Source organism: Hyaena hyaena, unplaced genomic scaffold, assembly GCF_003009895.1.
Source record: "Hyaena hyaena isolate Hyena2069 unplaced genomic scaffold, ASM300989v1 scaffold_29, whole genome shotgun sequence".
Taxonomy (NCBI): Eukaryota; Metazoa; Chordata; class Mammalia; order Carnivora; family Hyaenidae; genus Hyaena; species Hyaena hyaena.
The window spans coordinates 4,585,818-4,606,941 of record NW_024080661.1 but is presented as its reverse complement, the minus strand read 5'-3'; the positions used below and the strand labels follow the sequence as shown (position 1 = coordinate 4,606,941).

Here is a 21,124-nt window from a genome sequence, read left to right as displayed (position 1 = left end):
CTGCTAGATGGAATATTGCCCAATTCATGACTCCTTTAAAAAATTTTTTTTAAATTTTTTTAACGTTTTATTTATTTCTAGGAGAGAGAGAGAGAGAGACAGCGTGAGCAGGGGAGGGTCAGAGAGAGAGGGAGTCACAGACCGAAACAGGCTCCAGGCTCTGAGCTGGCAGTCAGCACAGAGCCCGACACGGGGCTCGAAGCCACGAACCGCGAGATCATGACCTAAGCAAAAGTCGGACGCTTAACCGACTAAGCCACCCAGGCGCCCCTCTTTAAAATTTTTTTAATGTTTTATTATTTCTGAGAGAGAGACACACACACAGTGTGAGCAGGGGAGAGTCAGAGAGAAAGGGAGACACAGAATCCAAAGCAGGCTTTAGGCTCCGAGCTGGTTGTCAGCACAGAGCCCGATGCAGGGATCAAACCCACAAACTGTGAGATCATGACCTAAGCTGAAGTCGGACACTTAACCGACTGAGCCACCCAGGCGCCCCTCATGACTCATTTAATAGAGCCAATTAGATCTTTCAAGTTAAAAAAAAAAAAAAAGATGATGATGGTGATATAGGCTTCAGGACATATTTGTAGCTTATTGCCTTTGCTACAAGAAAGGACCCTTTCTTTCTACGCTGAAACAAGAAAAAAGGCACCATCAGTTTGTAGATGTAGCAGTGAGATGAGAGAGTTCTCAGGTGCCAATGGCTACTCCTTGCTCAATGAAGCATTAAAAAAATTTTTTTTTAATGTTTATTTTTGAGAAAGAGAGAGAGACAAAATGCGAGCTGGGGAGGGGCACAGAAACAGGGACAGAATCCGAAGCAGGCTCCCGGTTCCAAGCTGTCAGCACGGAGCCCGACGCGGGGCTAGAACCCACAACCGAGAGATCATGACCCGAGCCGAAGTCAGACACTAAAGCGACTGAGCCACCCAGGAGTCCCTCAATGAAGCATTTTTTTTGAAGGCTCACCACTGCCACTACCACCAGAAGTGGGAAGGGAGGCAGTATAGATCTTGAACCTCGAAGAGTTCTTATAAAACCTGAATGCAGGTGCACCTGGGTGGCTCAGGCAGTTAGGCATCTGACTTCCACTCAGGTCATGATCCCACGGGTCGGGAGTTCGAACCCCACATCAGGCCCTGTGCTGACAGCCCCAAGCCTGGAACCTGCTTCGGATTCTGTGTCTCCGTCGCTCTCTGCCCCCACCCCCGCTTGCGCTCTGTCTCTCAAAAATGAATAAACGTTCAAAAAATAAATAAGATCGGGGCGCCTGGGTGGCTTAGTCGGTTAAGCGTCCGACTTTCGCTTGGGTCATGATCTCGCGGTTCATGGGTTCAAGCCCCGCGTCGGGCTCTGTGCTGACTGCCAGCTCAGAGCCTGGAGCCTGTTTCAGAGTCTGTGACTCCCTCTCTCTCTGACCGTCCCCTGCTCACGCTGTCTCTCTCTCTCCTAGAAATAAATTAAAATAAAATAAAATAAAAACATTAAAAAATAAATAAGATAAAATAAAACCTGAATGCAAAGTTCCAGCCTCTACTCACTAAAACTTTGAAATCGAATTTCCTCGTTCTTTCCAGCTTTACTGATATGTGCTCTGTGCCAGGAACTGGATTAACAGCTGGGAATGCCGAGACAATTGTAGAAGACCCTTTTCCCAGGGAGCTCCTGATCAATGGAAGACCAAAAAAATAAAAATAAATAAAAATTAAAAAATCAAGAAATAATAACTTGAAATGAAAATACTAAATGCCTTTGGATTTTATCCGGTCATACCCTCAGCAAGTCTTACACTACATACAACCCTGTTGCCCAGACCTCTAAGAGCGGATACCATTCCATGTGTATTCCAAGAACGGATAATGGATTCATTCATCTATCCTGCATTAATTCAGCCAGCACCGGTATCGTCCGTTTCAGACTCAGGGACTCAGAAAGAAAAGTAGTCTATTAACATCACAGTGCCCAGTGGTCTCCAGACCCCATTCCATACATCCTACTAAGGGAAAGTATTAATAGACTTAATTGTGTCCCTCTCTCCCTTACATTCATATGTTGAAGTTCTAATCCCCGGTATCTCATAACGTGACTATGTTTGATGATGAACGTTTATTTTTTTTTAATGTTTTATTTATTTCTGAGAGAGAGAGACAGCATGAGCAGGGGAGGGTCAGAGAGAGAGGGAGACACAGAATCTGAAGCAGACTCCAGGCTCTGAGCCAGTTGTCAGCACAGAGCCCGACGTGGGGCTTGAACCCACAAACTGTGAGATCATGACCTGAGCCAAAGTCGACCACTTAACCGACTGAGCCACCCAGGCGCCCCTGATAATGATGATGAACGCTTAAAGAGGTGATTAAGTTAACGGCGCGCCTGGGTGGCTCAGTTGGTTAAGCGTCTGACTTTGGCTCAGTGCACAGTCTCACGGTTTGTGAGATCGAGCCCCGCGTCAGGCTTTGTGCTGACAGCCCCGAGCCTGAAGTCTGCTTCAGATTCTGTGTCTCCCTCTCTCTATGCTCCTCCTCCGCTTGCGTGTGCGCTCTCTCTCTCTAAAAAATAAACATTAAAAAAAATCTTTAAAAAAATAAAGAAGTGATTAAGTTAAAATGAGACTGTTGGGGAATGGAGGGCTGGGGAATCCGATATACCTGGTGTCCTTATAAGAAGAGGTTTGAACAAAGAGACCTTAAGAGGCACACACAGAGGGGAGACAGCCATCTGCAAGCCAAGGACAGAGGCCCCAGGAGACACCAAACTTGCTGACACCTTAATCTTAGACTTTCCACCTCCAGAACCATGAGAGAATAAATTCCTCTTGTTTAAACCAACCAATCTGGTATTTTGTGATGGCTGCTCCAGTGAACTAACATGGAAAGGAAACGAGTTACTACAGGTCTCCTAACTGCTTCCCAGTTTCCAGTGCGCCTCCCCCCCCCAGGATGCCGTCCGCCCCCTGCTCTGCTGCCTCAGGCATCTTAATGTCAATCCAGTCCTGTCTCTTTCCCGTTCATAGTTCTTCTATGGCTCCCTATCACCCCCACTCAGAAACCACAAGGTCACCCATGATCTTGACCTGTCTCTAACTTCATCTGTTACTGCTCCCCCACACCTTCTACACCCCAGCTCCCTACCTCATTACACTACATTCCACTGCTCTGGGCAAGGATGCTCTTCCCTCACTCCAGCCGTTACCGCCCATCTTTCTCAGCTCCCAGCCCAAGCATCACCAGCTCCCTGAAGCCAACCTGGAGCCTCCTTCTTCACCTGCCACACACAACGGAGCACCCTCTTTTCTGTGCCGCGATGTTACCACACACACACTTGCACATTTTGAGGTTGGCCACACAATATTGCAAATATGAGTCTTTCCCTTTAAAACGAAAGTTCTTTTTGGTGATACGCCATTTTGTATTCATCCCTGTATTCCCAGATTCCCACAGAGGATCTAATACATAGGAAGTAGCTCCTGTTCACTCCCAACTCCATGATAGTCTGGCTGTCATCCTGACCGCTCTATTGCAACTTCCTTCTCCAAGGCCACCAGCAGTCTCCTCGGGGCTAAATCTATTCCACACGTTTCCAGTCCTTTCTTTCTTGCCCTATCTGCAGCATTTGGCCCTGGGGTTTCTCCAAATTTCCCCATTCCTTTGCTTTTTCCTCCTCTTCATCTCACTCGTGGATTCTCTCCTGCCCATCATTACAATGTTGAGTGTTCTTTGGGGGCTCTGTCTTTGGCTGTCTATTCAACACACTCCGCTGGGGCTATCTCTTCCTTTTCCATGACCTCATTTGGCACCTTGTACTGATGATGAGCAAATCCAAATCACCAGCCCAGAACTCCTTTCTAAATGTCACGCTGTCACACTCCTATACACAACTCATCACGGGCATCTCTATTTAAATGAAAACCAGGGGCACCTGGGTGGCTCAGTGTGTTAAGCATCCGACTCTTGATCTCACCCCAGGTCATGATCTCCAGGTTCGTGAGATTGAGCCCTGAGTCGGTCTTTGTGCTGACAGTGCAGAGCCTGCTTGGGAGTCTCTCCCTCTCTGTCTGCCCTTCCCCTGCTCGTTTTTCAGCCCATTTAAAATTAAATTTAAATTTAAAAAATTTAAAAAAGGAAGAAAATCAAAAAAGAAAGCACAGGTTCTGGGGTCAAACTGTGTGAGTTCAAAGCCTTGCTCTATCACTGAGCTGTATCATGTTGGGCAAGTTACTTAACCTCTCTGTGCCTCAGATAATCATGATGGACCTACCTTTATGGGGTTGTTGTGAGAGTTAACTGAGATAATCCGCGTACAGCACTTAGGGTAGTACCTGGCAATGCGTAAATGTTGGTAGAAGCAGTAATTAAAGGTCGACAGAAAGCTCAACTCAGGAGATTCAAGTGAATTCATCGCCATACCTGAAACCTGTTTCTTCCTTCTTTGACTCAAATCTCAGTAAATGGCACCATAATCTCCCCAGCCAGAAACCTGGGTGTTATCCTTCTTTCCTGACCACCACTGCCCTCCCATCCTAACAGGCGCTCTTGATTGAACCTTATCGTAATGTACCTACGAGCTACTGAGCGTTTCCAGCGTCCAGACTTTACACACTCATTCAATCCGCAGAACGATTGATCCTGCAAAGTAGATGCTATTATTATCATCCCTATTTGCAGATGCAGAATTTGAGGCACAGAAAGGTTAAATAACTCATCTAAGATGATATGAGTGGCGAAAGCTGAGATGCAAATACATGCCGGCTGGTTTTAATCTTCCTGTTCACAAACACCGCACCATATGCCATACTGCCTCTATTGTAAGACTTCTCGCATTCTACTGTTTGCCTCGTTTCCCCTGCTAGACTGTCTGTCCTTGGAAACCAGTGACTCTCATTTTGTTTACAGCAATACCTTCAGTGACTAGAATAGTTCCTGGCAAACAATGCATGCTTAGTAAACCCAGTAAGCAAGAGGTGAGGCGAAGTATAGACAAATGGAAGTAAAAGAATAGCTATCAGGTTGCATTCAGTTGTGGCCAGTGTTAAAGATTTAGTTTGTGGAAAAAGCTGGTTTGTTTGTTTTTTTAAGTTTATTTATTTATTTTGAGAGAGCGCAAGAAGGGTAGAGGCAGAAAGAGAGGGAGAGAGAGAATCCCAGACAGGCTCCACGCTGTCAGTGCAGAGCCCAACTCGGTGCTCAACCCCACAAACCATGAGATCATGACCTGAGCTGAAATCAAGAGCTGGGTGCTTAGGGACGCCTGGGGGGCTCAGTCGGTTGGGCATCTGACTTCAGCTCAGGTCTTGATCTCATGGCTTGTGAGCTCGAGCCCTGCGTTGGGCTCTGAGCTGACAGCTCAGAGCCTGGAGCCTGCTTCAGATTCTGTGCCTCCCTCTCTCGCTCTGCCTCTCTCTCTCTCTCTCTCTCAAGAATAAATAAAACATTTTAAAAAAATTTAAGAATTGGATGCTTAACTGACTGAGCCACCCACACACCCCAAGTGTTTTTTATGTTAGGATAACAAGGAAGCAGATTGGAGTCCAAGATAAGCAAAGGTTGAGTTTAAGAAGATATTAATATCTACTGATTTAACAGTTACAGTGGGGCACGTGCCCTAATCCTCTTAAGAAAGGATTCACAGACTTTGTTGTGCTGTCACTGCCATTTTTTAAAACGGCTTTTTAATGATTTATTTTTTAATTTACATCCAAGTTAGTTAGCATACAGTACAATAATGATTTCAGGGTAGATTCCTTAATGCCCCTTACCCACGAAGCCCATCGCTCCTCCCACAGCCCCTCCCACAACCCCACCAGCAACCGTCTGTTTTAAAACTGCTGTTTAAAAAAAGAGACCGCTACCTACTTCCCTATCACTCAAATTATGTTAAAGGACCCAATTCCAGTGCTGTGCTCGTCAGACGGAGCATCAAGCTGGATCTGAGAATTAAAATTTAAATTGGGGGACGAATAAAAATGTAAGCTCAAGCTGAGTTCCAATTTGCCTTGGGGACGATTTAAGTGCGCAGTCAGTTTATATGCAGCACCACCTGGTGCGCACTGAGCCCAGTGTGAATTACCGTGTCATAAAATAAACAAACCTGGGTCTTCCTGAAGCAGCAACAAGAAAAATGCTTGCTGGGCAGCCCCAAGAGAGAGTAACTGAAAACTGCATGGCTAAAGTTCTCCCTTCCTATTTCTTCTCCTCTTTGTGTTCAGGTCTTCCACTTTTCCATCACAGGGTTATTTCCTTAAACCCCCTGTCCGCATCTGCGAGGTTCCATCCTGTGCTGTGCCACACTGGAAGATCTCTCCCTCTCTCTCTCTCCCTCTCCCTCTCTCTCCCTCTCCCTCTCTCTCCCTCTCCCTCTCTCTCCCTCTCCCTCTCTCTCCCTCTCCCTCTCTCTCTCTCCCTCTCTCTATCAGAGGCACTTGGGCTAAACCAGTGCCAACCGAGGCTCTGAGCCCCATGAGACTGATCAGGCAGGAGTCAGGCAAAATGCTGTGTATAATACACACCATGGCTCTCCGGCGAGATCCTGGCATCAGCACGGGGAGAGAGAACGCCACCATCTCTGCGGTGTTGCTTTCTTTTATCCTTACACGGCCTTCGTGAGGAGTAATCAGTTATGGTTTATAATCAGTAATAAATTACAGTTTATAGTCTCTGGGCACAATATAAATATTTTCCCCCGCAAGCCAAGTTAGAAGAAATAGGTCTAAAATGAGATGTAAAACCACAGCGATTGAAATAAATATTCCAACTGGCTGGTCCCAAGCACTGTCAAAAGAAGAAAGAACAGTGTAATCTATCTCTGCAATTACGGGCATGTAATAATAGGATCGTTTTTCATCCCATTTCCCCGTCCTGCTGGGCAAGAGTCGGTTCAGATAAGGAAAAAGAGCCCAAAAGACTTGGGCCGGGGGTGGGGGTGGGGGGGCGGTGTGAAGAAACACCAATTATTTCTGATGCCTGGTAAACAGCCTGCGCCCGAGGATAAGGCTTTTCTGGCTCTCGGCGAGGCTTTCTTCTCTTTCCCGGTGTCTGTCCTCCTCCTCTGAAGCTGCGGGGTGGGGACGTCTAAAAATAGTCCATGAATCACGGCAGATCATGTTGTGCAGCAGTTACATAAACAGCCAGCCCGCGCGCCGGGGCCGAGGGTAGGAACGGAAAAGATCTGGGTCAGGGTTGTCACTCCGAATAGGGTCCCCCGGAGGCGGCCTGCGGGAGGCGCGGCCGGGGCGGAGGCTGGGGCCTGCGGCCGGGAGCAGCCGGGGAGCGGCGGGCGGCGCGGCGGCGGCGGCGGCGGCGGGCGGGAGCAGCGGCCCCGGGCCGGGCGCGAGCAGGGCGGGCGAGCCCCGCGCGCTCCCCATGGCGGGCAGCGGGCCGCGGCGGCGGCGGCGCTGACGGTCCCGGGGCGGGGCGGGCAGCCGGCTGGGGCCTGGGCCCGAGGGGGAAGATGAGCGCCCTCCTAGAGCAGAAGGAGCAGCAGGAGAGGCTGCGGGAGGCCGCGGCCTTGGGGGACATTCGGGAGGTGCAGAAACTGGTGGAGAGCGGGGTGGATGTGAACTCCCAAAATGAGGTCAACGGCTGGTAAGTGGGGGAGCGGGGGAGGCCTAGGTCCGAGCAGCCGGCGGGGCCGGGGCGTGGGGCGGGGTCGCCCGCGGCCGAGGCCCGGCCGCCCGCCGAGGCGTGGCCCGACGCCTGGGCCTCGGAGGCCGCGCGCTCGCGAGGCCTGCGCGGGCCCCCCTCCCCTTCTTCCCCCCCTTGCGCCCTGCGCGGCGCCGTCGGGCGCGCGCGGCCCGCCCCAGTCCCCGCCCACGTGGTCCTCCCCGGGCAGCGCCCACCCCGAGCCCCGGCCCCCCTCCCGCCCCGCACCCCCTTGGCTCCCCGCGGCCCGAGCCCTGCCGGCTACGGTTCGGTTGATTTCGCCCGCTCGCGCGGAGCTCGCCCCACTTGGCGTGTGCGATGATTTTGCCATAGGAGCTTCTGGAGAACACACCTGTGCAGAGCAAAAAAAAAAAAAAAAAAAAAAGCAGAAGCAACTGAGCGAATACGAATCTTCTAAATTAGCAGGATTTCTTTTCCCAAGACCGGAAACAAAACAAAACAAAACGAAACCCAAATCACTTTGCATCACTATCCTGCCTGTCCGTTGCCCCGCCGCAGCCCGGATTTGCCGCTGCCTCCAGCTGCCTGTTGAGGGAAGACTTACTCCTTTATCCCATAGAGGGTGTTGCCTTGTTTTCTTCTGACAGTTTTAGGTGCAGAATTTGAATTCAAGACGCTAGATGCCTGCCCGGCGAACCGAGTCCTTCCCAATTAAATAAGGAGTCACCTTTTAGGATGCCCCGGTCCGATTTTTAGTGTTAAGTTACTGGGTGTGGTAGTCTTCTGCCCTCTTCACATTTCAAATTAAATTGTTACTGGCTCCAAGTCATGCTTTTAAGCAGCCTGTTTTTCCCAGCCTAGAATTACCGTGAGCTTGGAGATGTTTTATTTTATTTTTTCGAGTGGCATCCTACATCTTGGAACTGAGAAGGACCTCGGAGATGGGCCCCGGGGCAGAGAATGACCACACAGCTATGACCGCAACTGCGGTTTCCAGGACTCCCTCACAAAGTTACTTGCCTCCTGCAGAACAGCCTGGACAGCTGTCCGGGCGGCCGGAGACAGTAGACACGACTGCCTTTTGTTTTGTGTTCTTTAAACGTGTTTGCAAGCAAGTTTGCTGTTGGGTGCGTACCTTCTCCGAGCGCCGGCTCTGTGGCTCACAAGCTGTGACTCGCTGTTTTGGCAGTGGGAGGCAGTGTTGGGTAGAGGAAGAAGCCTGATCTTTCCCTGGGCTCTCCATTCCTGCTTAGCTCATACCACCTCCCTGACTCACTTCAGTCTCCAGTTATGTGAGAAGAGAGTTGTGACCATTGATGGAGATGAAGCAGTGTAGAAATAGCTCACGTCTTGAGTTTGCTCTGTGACATGAGCCAGGCTCTAAGAGCTCTGCCTGTACTCTCTCGTTCCCAACTCCTCCAAAACAGAGCTGTTGCTATCCTCTCCATTTTACAGATGAGGAAACTGAGGCCCAGGAAGATTAAGCAATTTCCCCCAAGGTCATAGAAATTACGAGAAAGGAACCCAGCATCTGACTCGAGACCCTGCTTTCCTAATCACGACGCCTGCCGCGTAGCAGGTGCTCAGTAAACGGAGGCTGAATCTGAAGCAACCTGAAGAGGCCTCTCATAGACTTTTCGGGGAGGATGTCTATTAGGCGCCTCATGTCCGAGGTTCAAGGTTGAATTCCTGATCTCCCCTCACCCCCCTACCTGCCCCAAGCCTGCTCCTCTGAGTCCTACTCAGCTCAGCGTCTGACAGGTTCAGCCCAGAACCCTTGGTGACCTCCTTTCTTCTGTCTTTCCCTCACATTCCACATCCAGCGTGTCGGCTAATTCTGCCAGCTTCTCCTACAGCTCTTGTCAGAATCTGACCACTTCTCACTAGCTCTTCCTTGACACCTCTGGGTGCACCTCTGGTACACAGCCACCATCATCCTGGTGCCCCGATGCTCACTATAGCCCCCCCGACCCCCAAACTTGTCTCCTTGTACCCTGTAGTCGTTTCTCAGCACAGCAGAGGGATCCTGACTTAAAACCTAAGTCGAAAGTCACATCATTTCACTCTGTTCAAAACCCTCTAATGGCCCCCATCGCACTCTAGGACCCTCGGCGCTTTTACTCAGAGTTTCTGCTTCCAGTCCCCGCCGTCCTCCCTCCCTCCCTCTGTGCCTCATCCCCAGACTGGCCCCCTTGCTCCCCTCATTCTGCCTCCCGGCCTCCTCACTCTTCCTGAAACACCAGGCACAGTCCTGATTCAGGACCTTTGTGTCTTTTCTTCCAAGTCTAAGACCTCGTCAGGTCTTAGCTTAGATGTCACCTTGGTGAACCTTTCCTTTGACCTCGGCGTAAAATGGCACCCTGCTCCTCCCCTGCCTCTGGCATTCCCAGGTCCCCTCCCTTGTTTTATTCTCCCTGTAACAATCACCGGAGCATACTGTTTGTTCTGCTCATTTACTTGCCAACTGCCACCATTTCCTCTTCTGTAAAGTGGGAGGGACGTCAATAATACCACTTAATTAAAAGGTTGTGCAGAAGATCGAATCAATTTATATATAAATATATATAAATAATTCATATATATAAATAATATATACATATATATATATGAAGCCTTTAGAATAACATCCCCTATGTAAAAAGCATTCTGTTTGTGTTAACTATCACTTTCTTATTATTGGGCAGAGTGCTGGCATTGAAAACTTAATCTCTAGCATAGAAAGGCAGAATGCTTAGTGCTTTTCCTTTGTCGTTGGGCAGTAACCACACCTTCAGCCCTGATGAAGGATGTCCAGCCCCTCTGGTCTGAAGTACTTCCCAGGACTAACCGGATATTCTGACTGCAAATTGAAAGCTTAAAGAGTTGAAGTTCAAAGATAGAGTTCCCACATCAATCGTAATTCAAGTGCTCAAGTGCCGCGCCTACCCCTTGGCTTTAAGGAGCAAGTAGAATGGCTCACGAAGAAGCTGGCAATATTGCCTGGCTGCACTGGCCCTGACTTCTGGCCACCAGAGCCACACAGGTCTGGACTGTAAGCGATGGCCACTCAGAGCACGTGGTTGTGGGGGTCGCGCTGCGTTGCCTTCACCCCACTTTACATGGCGATGCTTCAGCTAGTTGATTTTCCCAGGGTGTCTCAGACCCACTGGCAGTAAATTACCTTCTTCAGTCTCAAGCTTGTCACGAACAAGTGATTTACTACCAGCAAGTGAGCACTTTGTTTCCAAAAGGGAACATATTTTTCTCATCATGCTCCATTCATTTTTGAACGCTCGCTTCTCATTATAATTATTCACTTTTCAAGCCCGTGCCACAGAGATCCACAGACAAACACTCTCTCAGCTGCAGTTTGCCCACAATCAAGGATGTACTGGATCCTTCTACTCGGACCAGGGTCCACCTTGTTCTTGGTTCCCTTGTTCCGCAATTAAGTACCTGCACGTCCAAGCAGATACTTCCTTATCTCCATGAGCTCCTATTTCAGAAGCCTACATTAAGCCTCCTCTTATTTTTCCCAAATTGGCAGTCTTTAGAGAGTACACCCTAAGGGTATCAGGATAATCTAATTCTAATGAATAATCGTGTGGAATATCACTCTGAAACATTGGTGGAGTCCCAGCCAGCCAGCCAAGCTAGCTCTGTGTAAGTCCGAAATGTTGAGGAGGCCAGGGCAGATCAACTTCCCCTCAGAACCAAATGAACTTTAAGGATAGTTGTGCATTCCAGGTTAGTGACCTAGCTTAATTCTTGCTACTGAACGTTATTGTCCTGTTCTTTATCTTATCCAGTTTTGGCTGGAAGCTCTGAAGAAATTTTCTCCACTTAATTAGAGAATGGGTGAGGGCGTTTCAGAACAGAGGGGGAAAAGGATTTTCCTTCCACAATGTCATTCCGCTTTGGCAACTGGGGATGAATTTAGCGACTCTGAATCCCTCCATTTCTGTTAAGATGGAGTTTTTACCAGCATGCTAATTATATTTCTATGCAGTGTTAAAACAATAGCCCTCCAGAGTGTGCGTAATCCCTTCCTGTATGTACAATAATAAATAATTCGTTTTACTTAAATGAGTCTAATATGTTAGAAGAGTTCTTGAAAATTTTGGTCGTTGATGTACATTTTGAAAGTGCCTTAGGAATTAAAGTCTGTGCAGTGCCTTACATTTAAGCAGATGAGGGTATGTTTGTAGCCTTCTGGAGAGAACTAGAGGAGCCAAGTATTTTAAAAATGGAAATTTCAAAACTGTGTGTGTGTGTGTGTGTGTGTGTGTGTGTGTGAAGGAAAGAAAAGGAAAAAGAGTTAGCAACTGAGATTCAGCCAGGAATGTCTACTGTAGCAATAATAATTTTAGTGACAGAGCAAGCTGTAGATGATTATTAGCCTGATGAGATTTAATCTGCATGTGTCATTTGATACATATGAAGCAAGTTTCCATTGTCCCTAAACAGGAAAGTGGCACTATAAAAACATTCCAAAGAGACTGGACATTCTAATGAGCGTTGCTGATAGACCACTCGGCAATCCCATTAGAGTTAGCCAGCCAGCCTCCTGGAACTCATCGAAATGAAAACTCCTAGGATGAATTAGTTTTTCCCAAGGGTTGGAAATGAAATTTAAAAATAAATTTCAAGCATACCAAATATTTTGATCATCCGCTTTCTGAAAAGAAAAGTTGAGGTTACCTGCCTGGTCGCCTGGCTCTTGCTGAACTCTTTAACAGGCTTGCGTGCATTCATTGACTAGCACCTGTAATTTGAAATCGCACTTCACCTCTTCTCTTTTGAACCCTTTTCTCCTTTTCTTCGGACAGGACCTGTTTACACTGGGCATGTAAACGCAATCATGGTCAGGTGGTCTCTTACTTATTAAAATCAGGAGCTGACAAAGAGATTCTTACGACAAAAGGAGAAATGCCAGTCCAGTTGACGTCAAGGAGAGAAATCAGGAAGATCATGGGGGGTGAGTCTGTGTTTGGGGGCAACTTTTGATTTTGTCAAACTCGTTTGAGACTTGCAATACCATTGGCTGCGTTCTTGATTGCCAGGCAAACCACAAATCTATTTTTAAAAGCAAAAGGTGATACTACTGTGCCTGGATAGCAACTCCATGTTGTTTCCAGATAGGCAGGCGTTAGAAGGTTTTATTCTTTCAGTGTGTGAAACTGAAGGCAATCAAAACGGCGACCATAAACCTAAGGAAACACTCTTTCCTCTTCTGATTTGAAGAGGCAGTAAACACCGAACAAAATACGCCTTATACCAAAGGACACTAGCTTTCACAAGACACTCTTTTCCTGGTAATTTTTAAAGGCCTATGTAAATGTTCTGCGTTTTCTTCTTTGTAAAGTGGAAGAAGATGATGGTGACGACAGCCTCCCCCAGCTGAAGAAGGAGTCAGAACTGTCCTTTGTTCCCAACTATTTGGCCAACCCGGCCTTCCCCTTCCTTTACACCCCTGAGGCGGCTGAGGACCCGGCCCCGCTCCAGAACGGGGGCCCCTCCACACCTTCTGCGTCACCCCCTGTGGACGGCGCCCCTCCACTGCTGGCCGCCGGGGAGCCTGCCCTGGTCGGGCCCTTTCCACGGGACCACGCCTCGCTGGCACTGGTTCAGAACCGGGACGTGTCTGCCCCCTCGGCCATACTCAGAACACCAGAAAGCACAAAACCGGGTCCTGTCTGTCAGCCCCCAGTGAGTCAGAGCCGCTCGCTCTTCTCCTCTGTCCCGTCCAAGCCACCAGTATCTCTGGAGCCTCAAAATGGGACGTATGCAGGGCCAGCGCCAGCCTTCCAGCCGTTCTTCTTCACGGGGGCATTTCCGTTTAATATGCAAGGTAACCCTGCAGAGGTCCACAGGTCTGGTGTTTCACTCCCGGGTCTTGGGGGTGGGGGGATTGGGGTGGGATTTATGTATGTATGTATTTAGGTATTTAGGGTCTAATTGCAAACGTACAGAAGTTTTCCTAAGAGCAAGGACAGTCTGTTACGTAACCACAGTCCAGTGATCCCGTTTAGGAAGTGTAACCTTGCTATAGTACCACTCTCCAAGCCATCTGCGTTCTCTAATCCAGGCCATATTTATTTTTTAATTAAAAAAAATTTTTTTATAGTTTAATTTTGAGACAGAGAGACAGAGCATGAGCAGGGGAGGGGCAGAGAGAGAGGGAGACAGTGAATCCGAGACAGGCTCCAGGGTCCGAGCTGCCAGCACAGAGCCCAGTGCGGGGCTCGAACCCGCAAACCACGAGATCATGACCTGAGCCGAAGTCGGACGCTTAAACGACTGAGCCACCCAGGTGCCCCTCCAGGCCACATTTAAGTGTTGGTGCCCTCTGCAGCTCTCTGTGCTCCCTCCACCCCTGTCCCTTGCCCGGGGTCACCTGTCGCCTCTGGTTATCATACTGTTCCACTCTCCTTTCACCTGGCAGCTTCCTCAGCCCTTCTCTATCATCTTGGACCTCAATATTTTGTGTAGAGTCCAGGCCAGGCATTGTATAGAACATGGTCTCCTATCTGGGCACCTAGGTGGCTCAGTCAGTTAAGCCTGGCTCCTGATTTCTGCTCAGGTCACCATCTCCCTGTTTGGGGGATGAAGCCCCGCATCGGGCTCTGTGCTAGCAGTGCAGAGCCTGCCTGGGATTCTTGCTCTCAGCCCATCCCCTGCTCACGGGGGCACTCTCCCTCTCTCTCATAAACAGATAAACTTAAAAAAAAAAAAGAATACAATCTCCTATTATCTTTCTCTAGGGACTAGTTAGTATCCTATTGTAAAGAAGGCCCTCCCCTTCTCCCCCATTTAGATCCGTATGAACTCGTAGATTCTTTATTATTAGGTTATAATTCGTTACTATCATTATCTTGATGTTCAAATTATACCAGATCTGTCCAGAGGGAGCCCATCCGAGCCAGTTCTCGTGTCGTTTGGACACCTGCCACCATCCTTGGAGCACTTCCTCCCTTTCTGGTGCAGCAAGAGGCTCCAGGCTCTGAGTGTGACTTTCCATGCCCCCGCCCTGGAGGCCACCATTTCTCCGAGGCGCCCTTGGTCTTCCTGGTAGAGAATGGGGTTCAGAAACTAGGATGTGGACACTGGGTGCACTTATGCTCCAGGAGCGTCATGGCCTCTGGGCTACACAGAGCCAGGGAAGGGAGGGAGGAAGGAAGGAAGGAAGGAGCGAGCAAACAGAAACACCTGTATATAGTCCTATTTACATTTCCCCCTGTGTTTCTATATATATTTATCTTTATAAACGTATTAAAAACAAGTTCATCCTGATCCCTCCAATTCCAGACAGACACCCCAGTGTACAGTCTAGCCTAACCTTTACTTTTTGGCTGACTTTCTGGCTTTAAGGACATGCTGTTATACATGCTGAAAACAGTGGCCTAGCGGTGCTGTGAGGGATTCCTATAGAAGGAGCAAAACAGAACCACCAAGCCCACGGAGGTGTTTGGCCTGGGCCATCTTGGCAGCCAGGCTCAGAATTTAAGGGCAGAACTGCTTAGATCCTGGACCCTTAAGTAATAGTGCTTTTTTTCTTCCCAAAGTCCACCCAGACTCCTTCCTTGTTGAGGTAAGCTGCATTCAGATCACAGTCAGACCGTCGTTTCATTAGTAGCTTGTCTTTCTGCTCTTTTACCGTGTTTATTGCAAGGAATTGCAAATTTCTTTTTAATTTTTTTAAAATAGTTACGTATCTTTGAGAGAGAGCGAGAGAGCGTGAGCATTGGAGGGGCAGAGAGAGAAGGAGACACAGAATCCAAAGCAGCCTCCAGGCTCTGAGCCACCAGCACAGAGCCCGACATGGGGCTCAAACCCACGAACTGTGAGAGCATGACCTGAGCTGAAGTTGGACGCTCAACCGACTGGGCCACCCAGGCACCCCAGGAATTTCATATTTCATAAATATCTTTAGAGTCACAATTATTAAATCCTTTTAGAGGAACTCATATCCCATATCTTGCCTGTGCCTTCTTTCCGCCTCTCTTCCCCTGCTTCTGTGTGATTTGATACCCAGACCTGTTCATAAGCTTTTACCTGCTCAGCACCGGCAGCAGAAGTTAATTATCCTTCAACACATGGGGTGGCTGTTTCCCCCCAAATACACGCCCCTTTTACTTCGTGAACCGCAGCCCTCGAGGTGGGGAGGACAGTGCAGGGAACTGTGAGCAGAGCCAGAACCAGGGCTGAGCAACCCCCATGCTGACGGTGCTTGGTGTTCTCGTTGGGTGGCTCAGGTCTTCGGCACAGGCCACAATCATGTATCACCAGCTTCTGGAAAAGATCTTAAATTACGTCAGCTGACTATGCAGGAACCATTCATTAACATTTCTCCCTCATTTTTTTTTTCTTCTTTTTTTTCTAGAGCTGGTACTCAAGGTGAGGATTCAGAACCCATCTCTTCGAGAAAATGATTTCATCGAAATTGAACTGGACCGACAGGAGCTCACCTATCAAGAGCTGCTCAGAGTGAGCTGCTGTGAGCTGGGCGTTAATCCAGACCAGGTGGAGAAGATCAGAAAGTTACCCAATACTCTGGTAAGAAAGGTAAGAAAGGTCTGTGAAGCATGACTGGCTGCTTGCTCTTTTGCATCTGGAAAATACCCAGCTTCCTCCTCTGCTGGATGAATCATAGTTAAGAATTGAAAAGAGGCTAGAAAAGGAGCAAAGGGTGGTTTTCCGGATGTCATCCTTGAGCTTTCTTCCCCTCCCCTGGTCTACAGGGACATGACATCTTTGAAAGTTGCAGGATACCAGAGAGAATGTTCTGAATTACCATTCACATGGGCCTGGTTTGGGGCGGCTGCGTAGCGACATGTAAGGATTACTTGAGTGTACTATCAGATGTGCCCCGTGTTCTGTGACGTAAGAACCAGGTAAAATTATAGGGCAAGCCCACACCGCTGCCTGTGTGGTCCTCCCGACGTTGCTGGCTTCTCAGGGCACCCGGGGAAAACTGGTCTGAATGGCCTCTCGCTCCAGGGTGCGCTCATCGGGTAGTAGCTGCTGCGTTCGCGGCTTCCACCCTTCCACCCTCCGTCCAGCCCAGCTCACACCCCCGAGGACTTTCCGGCACAATCACCAATGGCCTGCCGCAGGGGTTTTTTTCTTCTAGGCTTTTTTAAAAAAAAATTAATTTAATTTTTAAAATTTTTTAATGTTTATTTATTTTTGAGAGAAAGAAAGAACGTGATTGGGGAGGGGCAGAGAGAGGGGGGGAGACGCAGAGCCCGAAGCAGGCTCCAGTCTCTGAGCTGTCAGCACAGATCCTGACGTGGGCCTCCTACTCAGGAACCACGAGATCATGACCTGAGCCAAAGTCAGACGCTTAACCGACTGAGCCACCCGGCCGCCCCTAATTTTTTTTTTTAATGTTTGTTTATTTTTGAGAGAGAGACAGACAGAGCATGAGCAGGGGACAGGCAGAGAGAGAGGGAGACACAGAATCAGAAGCGGGCTCCAGGCTCTGAGCCATCAGCACAGAGCCAGATGCGGGGCTGGAACTCACGGACTGCCAGATCATGACCTGAGCCAAAGTCGGACATTTAACCGACTGAGCTACCCAGGCGCCCCTCTTTTAGGCTTTAAAATGAGCTAAGGGAGCCTCAGTCAGTTAAAGCGTCTGACTCTTGATCTCGGCTCAGGTCATGATCCCACGGGTTTGTGAGTTCAAGCCATGCCTGGGGCTACACACTCTGCGCAGAGCCAGCTTGGGATTGTCTCTCTCTCTGTCTCTCTTTCTGTCCCTCCCTTGCTTGTACTCTCTCTCACAGAATAAATAAACCTAAAAACACGTTTTAAAATAAATAAATAAATAAATAAAATGGGCTAAGATACTGGTATCAACACAACACTCCAAACATAGACAAGCAGTGCTTCTTTTTTTTGAGAGAGAGAGAAAAAGAGAGAGTGAGTAGGAAAGGGGCACAGCGACAGGGAGAGTATCCATGCCCAGTGCAGAGCCCAACATGGGGCTCGATCCCATGAATGTGAGATCGTGACCCGAGCCAAAATCAAGAGTGGGACGCTCAACTGACTGAGCCCCCCAGGCGCCCCGACGAGCGGCTCCCCTTAATGTGTTTAACCTGTTTTGTTTTAGGACAAAGACGTGGCTCGACTCCAAGATTTCCAGGAGCTGGAACTGGTTTTAATGATCAGTGAAAACAACTTCCTGTTCAGAAACGCTGCCTCCACACTGACCGAGAGGCCTTGCTATAACCGGAGAGCTTCCAAACTGACTTACTAAGTGTGGCAGGGACCTTTGATCGCTGGGTGTCGTGACAGTGCGCATCACTTCCAGGCCCAGGGAGAGCCGTGGATCGAAATGTCTCGCGCGTCCCCAGAGGGCCCCGGTGCCACTGCGTAATTGACACTAACATCGTTCTGCCATGGTGGGGAGCCCCTGCCCCCCCACCCCCCGCAGCGGTGCCACACTCTTCCAAGCCTCTTGGTGCACAATAAACCTGCTGCTTGAAGCTGTGAACAGCTGCGAAGCTGGAGAGGCACGAGCCGGCCATCCTGAAGCCACTCTTTCCCGTGCCCCACCTGAGCGGCCCGTCCCAGCAGAGGCGGGGAGCGCGGGGCGTGCCTGCGGCCCCGCCTGTGGACAGGGCACTCGCAGGGCTCTCTTGGGGTGCCCCGCTCACGACCCTCCTGAAGGGTGATCCGGCTAGAGAGGAAACTGGGGAAAGCACAGGTACCGGACCCGTGAATTTTTAGCGTGACTTGTGGCTGTGAGGTGTCACATTAACATATTTACACATGTTACTCAGGTCTAAAGCAATTAAGAATACAGTTACCTAGTTGTAAATAGGCTGTTAACCAAAAGAGCTGCCCGTCCCCCACGTTGTCCTCTGTGAACCCTCGGGGCCGCCTCTCCGTCTCCGTCGCCTGGACAGTCGTCTCTGCATTAACGAACGCTGTGCTCACTAGAGGGCTCTCTGACGCTTTCTAAAAAGAGCAGCCGTTTTCTTTTTCTTTTTTTTCTTTCTTTCTTTCTTTCTTTTTTGTTTTTTAACCCTCTGCAGTGATTCCTGGCCTCTCTCGGCTGAACCGCACCATCCGATAAAGAACATGGACGTGGCGGGCCCATGGTCCCCACTCGCGTGCCCCGCCAGGAATGAAAAGCAGTTTGCGAAACTGCATCCGATGCTATTTTACAGGTGATTGTGGGAAGCTGAGCTAAAGGAGTTTGCGTCTTTATTTTTGTATCAAAGATCGAGGTTTATTTTGAAATCAGTAGGTTTTTACACAACTCTGAAATCCGTCGCTTTGGTAAACCAACTGTTGGGCCTTAGGGTCCCCCACTGCCCCCCCCACACACACCCCCATCCACCCACCACCCACCACCCACCACCCGCCACCCTTCCGCTTCACAGAGTCAGCTTGTGCGTCTACCAGGCTTGGTTCTGGAAAAACACCGGATTACACTCTTGAGCGCGGCCCAAGAATCTTTGCAAAGAACGCATTGGAGAATTCTCTCCCTTCCTTTCGGTGTCATTAACGTTAAAAGAGCCACCGTCTTGTTGAAACCAACAGCTTCACTTTAGAAATACGAACGAGCACACTTAGATGAACAGGAGGGCAGGGGTTCGAAGCCCGCTGCTGAAGAACACACCCCTGCCGCCGTAGGAAGCTTCCTCCCCATAGTGCCTATAGTTTCCAAAGAAACTTCACTTCCTAACAGCGGTAATATTTTTGGAACACTGAGACTGATCGCTGACAGAGCGAGAACATGCAGGAGGTGTCAGTGGAAGAGAGTGCTGTGCTCAGAGAACGGCCTCGACACCAACTCTGAGGAATCACGCCATTCAGTGATTTCCCCCCGGGTCCCCTGCTTCCCGATGGTAATGTGCTCACCCCTGTCCGGTGTCTGCATCGCAGAGTCAGACTCTGCAGGGAAGTTCCTTGTGAGCCCCTTCCCTGAAGTGCTTTAAAGAAGAAACAGCCCTTGTGTTTCAACCAGTCCGAAGCTAGTTTACCGAGACCTACTAACCTTCTTTTCCTTCCCTTTGGAAAAAGTGATCGTTTACTGATACCATTAAGGCTAGTTCGATCCTGGCGGAAACAAATCCAGTATTAATTTGTGTCTAAATCACTGGGGTTAAAATCTTCTAGCCACTTAGATCAGTTAGAGACTCCAAAGCAGTGGGGGTCCTGGCCGGGAGGGAGGTGGCCTACGGAGTGGCTCCAGGGCATTTCCCCGGTTCAGAAACCGGCGAGGGCGACCGAGGTGTCTCAGGCCAGGGATGAGCCCTACGCTGGCCTCTCTCCTCCCTTGTAAAGTCCTCCGTGGCCACCTGACCCCTGCCTCGGGCGGTGGGATGAGACTAACAGTTGCCGGTAGGGGAGTTTAAAGTCTTAATCTATGCATTCAGAGAAATATTTTTATATGCTTTGTGTAATTTATAACAAGGATTTTTTTTTAGCTTTGTTAACTGTGAACTCACCCCCCCCACCGCATAGTTAACGCATGTATTCACACCGTGTGTAAACATTCACCCAAGACGGTTTTCTCTGTGCATTGCCGACTGTTCAAACATACCAAGTATTATTAAAATTAAATATTAATGACCCAAGCCCCCTATTCTTTCATTTTGGCCTCCTAGGCAGCACTATACTTCAAATCACAGGGGGGCTCAAAGCTGGATGGCCCTGGGGACACACACGGTGCCCGAGGGCACAAGTCGAAGGGACCGTTCACCCAGCTGAGCCTCCTCTATCTTTTTGCTGCCAACGGCCCCGTGCCTGTCCGGGGCCCCTGCAGACACTGTGCAGTGCCTTTCTTCCTGGCTCTCAGTGGCCAGCTTCCTCTCCCCGGGGTAGGTGAGCCAGGATGGAGGGCTTCCTCCCTTGGCCACCTTTTTTGATCATCTGTTTACTTTACGCAACTGAGCCTCTCCTCTGGGCCGGCAGCACCCGCCAGGGCCTCGGTGAGCTCGGAACCGAACTCCGAAGGCAGGAGAGGAAGTACAGCCTCCCGCCTTCAGATCCTCAGCCGAGTGCGATGCCGGGTGAATCTGCGCTTCTGGGGGCCGAGGGCCGCTAGAGCCTCACAACGCCGACGTCATGCCCAACTGGCCTAATAAATCAGAGGGCACAGCAGAGACCTTTTCTTAGCACCAAGGAGAGGCAGAATAATTTGGGCATTTGTGCTTTCATATTCGCTTCATCACAAGGATGGAAGTCATCTTCCACACACTCATAAACATCCTGGGCAGAAACAGGCTGCCAAAAACAATGTGATTAACCTTTAACGGATGGTCCCGCAGCACCGGCTGACCAAATACAGAGAGGGAAACCATCAAAGGCGCCATCTCCGCACCTACCACAAGCCATTAGGGAAGAAAGACAAACTACCCCCTACGACCGGTCACCTCACACCAAGGAGAAAGGGCGACGAAAGGGGAGAGTCAGACACCAGGAAACTCAGGACGGTGACAAAGAGAAGAGACCCCTTCCAAATTTCCAAATAAGCCTGGTGCCAGGTAGATGCTACCTACAGAAAATGGTTGGTTTGCTCAAGACCAGAT

General features: G+C 49.4%; 1 protein-coding gene across 2 annotated transcripts; it reads left to right on the top strand.

Annotated features, from left to right (window-relative positions):
• The first annotated feature begins 7,384 nt into the window (after window positions 1-7,384).
• ANKRD40 (ankyrin repeat domain 40) lies at window positions 7,385-20,166 on the top strand. Of its 2 annotated transcripts, none has more exons than XM_039227866.1 (5): window positions 7,385-7,577; window positions 12,404-12,552; window positions 12,940-13,425; window positions 15,958-16,130; window positions 17,692-20,166. In XM_039227866.1, the coding sequence occupies exons 1-5, from the start codon at window positions 7,444-7,446 to the stop codon at window positions 17,836-17,838; spliced, it is 1,089 nt and encodes a 362-aa protein (XP_039083797.1). In that variant the 5' UTR covers window positions 7,385-7,443; the 3' UTR covers window positions 17,839-20,166. The 2 variants fall into 2 exon arrangements, with proteins under 2 accessions (XP_039083797.1, XP_039083796.1); XM_039227865.1 differs by having other exon boundaries at window positions 7,386-7,577; window positions 15,958-16,139.
• The last annotated feature ends 958 nt before the right edge of the window (window positions 20,167-21,124 follow it).